Source organism: Engraulis encrasicolus, chromosome 6 (assembly GCF_034702125.1).
Source record: "Engraulis encrasicolus isolate BLACKSEA-1 chromosome 6, IST_EnEncr_1.0, whole genome shotgun sequence".
Taxonomy (NCBI): domain Eukaryota; kingdom Metazoa; phylum Chordata; class Actinopteri; order Clupeiformes; family Engraulidae; genus Engraulis; species Engraulis encrasicolus.
In genome coordinates, this window is record NC_085862.1 from 24,655,429 (window position 1) to 24,661,428 (window position 6,000).

The following is a 6,000-nucleotide window of genomic DNA, read 5'->3' on the forward strand; positions in this document are numbered from 1 at the left end:
GGCTTCTGGAAGAAAGGGGTAGAGAGGCATTGAGAGCACGAAGAAGAAGAAAGGAGGACAGTGAGGAGGAGGAGGAGGAGAGGCATCTGGATGAAAGGGGTAGAGAGGCATTGAGATCACGAAGGAGAAGAAAGGAGGGAAGTGAGGAAGAAGAGGAGGAGGAGTTGTAAGGAGGAGAGGCGTCTGATCTGGATGAAGGGGGTAGAGAGGCATTGAGAGCACGGAGGAGAGGAAATGAGGGAGGGGTGCGAGAGGAATGAGTTGTTTCCAATCTGGGTGATGGAGGGGAATATAGGGGATATAAATCATGATTAGTATTGGTCTTTAAAGTTTAGAACCCCCGCTGTGAAATTAGAGTTTCACACACACACGCACACGAACACACACACACACACGCACACGCACACACGCACAGGCGTAATCGCAAAGCTTTCCAAAAGTGGATGAACTCTGTGGCAATACCGCAAAGTGGTTAATTTTTACTAGGTCAGAATGGGATGATGTGGCAATTGAGTTGTGTGAATCCATTCATCAATAATTCCTCTCTCTCTCTCTCTCTCTCTCTCTCTCTCTCTCTCTCTCTCTCTCTCTCTCTCTCTCTCCCACCTGCCGGTCTCTTTTCCATTCTGTGTGTGTGTATGTGTGTGTGTGTTTCTGTGTGTGTGTGTTTCTGTGTGTGTGTGTGTTTCTGTGTGTGTGTGTTCGTGTGTGTGTTTGTGTGTGTGTGTTTTCGTCTGTGTTTCTGTGTTTCTGTGTGCATGCGTGTCTGTCTGTCCTACTGTGTGTGTGTGTGTGTGTGCACGCGCCGGTGTGCCTGGGTGTGCGTGTGTTTGTGTGTGTGTGTGTGTAGGGTGCTAATGAGGACTACTCTGGTCTGCTGGAGGAGAAGGACGCCCACATCAGCAAAGGAGACAAGGAGATGAGGGAGCAGGAGGCGGAGATCCTCAAACTCAAAGAGAAGCTGGGCAGGTAACGCACCATGAGGCCAACCTTAATATCTTTGTGGGGCCCTTGTGGGGCCCTTCCCATCTTTCTGGGATCCTTCCCATCTTTCTGGGGCCCTTCCATTTCTATTAACCCCAACAATAGCTAAAAGAATGCTAAACTGTGCCCACACCAAAACAATCCCTAATCCTAACATGTCAGTGAGGAAATGTTTTTACACTTTTACTTTTGTACTTTTGTACAGTTTTCACAAGGAAGAGTGCGACTCTGCTTCTTCACGGTTCACCACTACCCCAGCAAAAGTGGTCAAAACATATGGGGTCCAGTATTTGGGTGTGCTCCAGTAGCAGGGGCCTCACGAAGGTAGATTGGTGTAGTTACACGCACACACATACACACTCACTCACACACACACACACACTCTCCACAAATTGTACATGCACACAATCGTGCACTTGCAAACGCACACACACAGTAAAGCTAAATTGGAAGAGGAAATGCACTGTACATATCTTTGATCTCACAGGAATAAAAAGGCTTGCATGGTTGGTTTCTGTCAGTTATTATAATTCTGTCCCTGTGCTCCTTGCCCTGTTATGTTGCATTCCTTCCGCTCACCTATCTGGCTCTCTCTCTCATCTTCACCCTCATCTCATCGTCACCCTCTGTCCCACATCAAGTCTTTCTCTCTCATGCCTCTCTTACTATTCTCTCTCTCTCTGTCCCTCTCTCTCTCTCTCTCTCTCTCTCTGTCTGTCTGTCTGTCTGTCTGTCTGTCTGTCTGTTTTTCTCTCTCTCGCTCTCTCTATCTCTCCCTCTTTCCTTCTCTCTCTCTCTCTCTCTCTCTCTCTCTCTCTCTCTCTCTCTCTCTCTCCCTTCCCTTCTCCATGTCCCTGCCATTCTCATGCTGTCTTTCCCCCTGCCTTTCCTTCTGTCTCTCGTCTCGTATGCTTGACTCCACTCACTCGTCTCTCTGTCAACCCCACGTCTCTGCCATTCTCACCCTGTCATCCCCACCCATCCCTCTCTTTCCCTCTCTTCTCCGCTCCACACTTGACCCTGTTGCTCTCTCTCTCTCTCTCTCTCTCTCTCTCTCTCTCTCTCTCTCTCTCTCTCTCTCTCTCTCTCTCTCTCCCTCTCCCTCTAGTAGCTCTGTGTTTTTGTCTGTCTTTTTTCTGTCTTATGGTAAATATATATGTAATGATGTGTTAACTGTCTTGTGTACGATTTAATTTCCCCTTGGCATTAATAAATGATACTGTACTCTTTCTTTCTTTCTTTCTTTCTTTCTTTCTTTCTTTCTTTCTTTCTTTCTTTCTTTCTTTCTCTCTTTCTTTCTCTCTCTCTCGCTCCCTGCAGTACGGAGGAGGCGTTGGCGGCGGTGCAGGGCGTGCGCGGGGACCTGAAGGAGAGGCTGGAGCAGATGCAGACGGCGGCCCAGAGCGAGCGCCACAACCTGGGCTCGCAGATCCAGGAGCTCAGCCTCACCAAGCAGCACCTGGAGGAACGCCTCGTGGAACTCATCAAGTACGTATGAAGCCACCCTAAACAGGGCTGCCGCTAGACATAAGCAGAGTACGCAGAGTGCTTAGGGCACCAACCAGTGCTTGGGGCACCCACCACTTTGTCCCCAAAATTGAGGCCTCTTGCATTGAGATTGACTAAAAAACTTCATGAAAAAAATATTGAATTACATTGTAAACTTATATGTATTAGTTACTAGATTGTTTTTAATTATGAGGGGGGGGCACCTGACCAGGTATACTTAGGGCCTCCAAAACCGTAGCAGCGGCCCTGACCAAGAAAGTGCCACTAAACCAAGTGTTACGTGGTGTTCACTGGTATTCCATAACAAGTTGTGCAGTGACTTGGTGTGTTTTATTTAGCATTTTGAAAACGTGTTTTATTTCTTTAATTCACCAAATGGCAAATAAAAAAAATAACAGAGGCCATTTTTCACTTTAAAACTCATTGGGTAATGCTAATGAACAACCCTTAACACTTAGTGTGATGCATACTTTTGAAAACAAATGTTTAGGGTGGTTTTAAGAACAGAAAAGGACACGCCCTTCGAAAAGACCATTCAAAAAAAATCCCAATTCGCTAAATAACCTAAAAAAAATGGGGAGGACCACTCCACTTTTATTAAATTCAGAAACGGGGCTAAATGTTCGAAATAATGCACATGTCCTTTAAGAGATATATATGTTTATGTGCGTGCATGTGTCCGTGTGTGAGTGCATCCATATTGCAATGCTCTGGAGATCAATGTCTGACACTCAAGGTCCCCTCTAGCCTGCCAGCTTATTAACAAGTACACCAGACACAAGACAGCAACAAAGCAGTGAGGGGTCATAGCACACAGCGCACACACACACACACACACACACACACACACACACACACACACACACACACACACACACACACACACACACACACACACACACAAACACCCCCCCCCACCCCCCCCCCCCCCCCCCCCCCCCCCCCCCCCCACCCCCACCCCTCACACAGCAACAAAGCAGTGAGGGGTCATAGCACAGCACAGCACAGCACACACACACACACACACACACACACACACACACACACACACACACACACACACACACACACACACACACACACACACACACACACACACACACACACACACAGATCCCGCCTGTAAAAATTGCATTTTTTACATGCCCCTTGTGCACTCCTCCACCGGGCTGACGTGTATCTCGTCTGTGTGTTAAGTAGGTATCTGTCATGTGGTGTTCTCACAGCCATGTGTTTCCAAAGCATGTTTTCATGTGTTTGTGTTGAACTCGTGAAAAACAAACGGGTGTAGCAGGTGGATAGCGTGTGTGTAAGCCGAGGCCCTTTTTGGTCAGCCCTTTTCCAATTTGTTTGTTTCATCATCATTGTGATTCTGCCGCTGCTGCTGATTGGGGAAAAAATGGACTGATTAAGTCTTTTGTTTGTTCATTTGCTATGACGTGTTTAGAATCGTTGTAGGAAATGTAGGCGCAGAAGAGCTTGTTTAAAATTAGATCCTTTGTTCGTCCATTTGCAGTAAGACATTTTTTAAGACAAAATCTTGTTTGCTGCAGAGAGCCGTTGGAACATGTGTAGGAGCTAGGAACAAAGGGCTGACACCAACATATCTGCCATCTGGCGTGTGTGTGTGTGTGTGTGTGTGTGTGTGTGTGTGTGTGTGTGTGTGTGTGTGTGTGTGTGTGTGTGTGTGTGTGTGTGTGTGTGTGTGTGTGTGTGTGTGTGTGTGTGTGTGTGTGTGTGTGTGTGTGTGTGTGTGTGTCTGTGTCTGTGTCTGTGTGTGTGTCTGTGTGTGTGTGTGTGTGTCTCTGTGTGTGTGTGTCTGTGTGTGTGATGACTGTCACCAGTTTCTGAGAAATGCAGGAATCCCAAGCCAAATACATAATCCTGATTCAACATCCATCAATATGGAAAAAAGTGAGGGAGATGTTATCTCAGCAAAACATACATGAATATAGCAGACCCTGTTTAACAGTCAGACAGGAATCTCGGGAAACGATCAAGATAGTGTCCCGTCACGTCCCTGCTAGTGGGAAAATATTTCCCAAAGCAAATAATCCATATTTCTCAAAAAACGGGCCACGTGTCCAACTCAGTCTAGTACCTCCTGTCCTCTCCTGTTGCTTGAGGCCTCGTGAGGCAAGGCAAGACGTCCTTGGCCAAAGTTTAACTTGCCTGATTATCATGACTTTCAAATCTCTTCGAGACTTGGTCTGACCAAGAACACAATAACTAACATTCTTAAACGGCATGGTTGACCCACCTCCCTTGGTTGGCTACTGGTCGAGGGCAGAATAGGCTGAGCCAAACTTTAAACCAAACATTTCTTAGTCCCTATAGAACGTCTCTGCTTAAACTACGTCACTACCTTGAACACGCCTCTACCCAGGACGGTTGGAAATGCTCAACGTTGATTGCTTCTCGACAAAGTGGGTGGAGTTTCCCGCTCTGGAGGGAACTCGAAAGTACCTGAACCAAACAATTTACAAATTTTACAATTTACAATAAATTGCAATACAATTTACAATAAAATTTTACAATTTAAAAAAATTGTGTAGCTGAGCCGAAGGTGTTGCGTCACTGTGAGGGCGGAGCCTGAGTATAGTTGAACCCATTTTAGGCTAACCGTGCAGTCACACCGCCGGCGTTGAACGTGTTGAAAGCGGTGGAAGTAATTGGAAGAGCAGGCGGCAGAAGTGTCAAAAGCTGCAAAAGCGCTTCTTGCGGCAAGGGCATCAAAAGCGTTAAAATGGAAGTTGAACTGCAGTTAAAAATAAGTAAATAAAAAAAAAAAGCAAATAAAAAAATAACAGAGGCCATTTTTCACTTTAAAACTCATTGGGTAATGCTAATGAACAACCCTTAACACTTAGTGTGATGCATACTTTTGAAAACAAATGTTTTTGCCCAGTAGGCGTCAGCCAATGGAATGTTGTCATTTTTCTGAACACGAGCTTCGGTTGGTCGCTCTTCCTGATCGAACACTTCAGGTTGAATCGTTTGCCACTGACCTGTGCTTTCCAGGCGGGAGTCAGCAGCGTTTTAGCTCTTTCAACTCCGGCTGTGTGTCCGCACGATTAGGCAGCTGCAAAAAAAGCCAGCTGAATGCCTAAGCCTTTTTTTGGGAAAAGGTGTCATTTGCCTATTTAAACCTAAATATCTCCGAAGCACATAAAAACATGAAATAAGTTGCATTTAAACGCTAGGGCCCTCATTTGCATTTGAATATCTGCATTCAGTTCTAACATACCGGTACCCAAATTTTTAATTAAAAAAACCCTCAAATCTCAAGAGCCTGACTGCAGCGTATATGTCGCTGCTGGCGACAAAGGTCAAGTAACGTATACACATCATCAGACTAAAATGTGTTAATTCAATATCTTGCGAAAGCACAGTTCAAAGGTTATTTTCTCATTTGCAGTTTGGGTGTTAAATGGGGGAAAGCCCCCCAAAAGTAACGGTATGGTGCCTTAGCCGTTGCCTGTGCCATGGCCAAGTTTGGCACAATGA

General features: G+C 45.9%; 1 protein-coding gene across 3 annotated transcripts in view; it reads left to right on the forward strand.

Annotated features, from left to right (window-relative positions):
* fyco1a (FYVE and coiled-coil domain autophagy adaptor 1a) overlaps positions 1 to 6,000 on the forward strand; it is a 74,359-nt gene that overhangs the window by 45,152 nt on the left and 23,207 nt on the right. For all 3 annotated transcript variants that reach the window (XM_063201003.1, XM_063201004.1, XM_063201002.1), the window contains exons 16-17: positions 851 to 969; positions 2,305 to 2,472. In XM_063201003.1, coding sequence (XP_063057073.1) covers positions 851 to 969; positions 2,305 to 2,472 — 287 coding nt within the window. The remainder of the gene's footprint in view (positions 1 to 850; positions 970 to 2,304; positions 2,473 to 6,000) is intronic.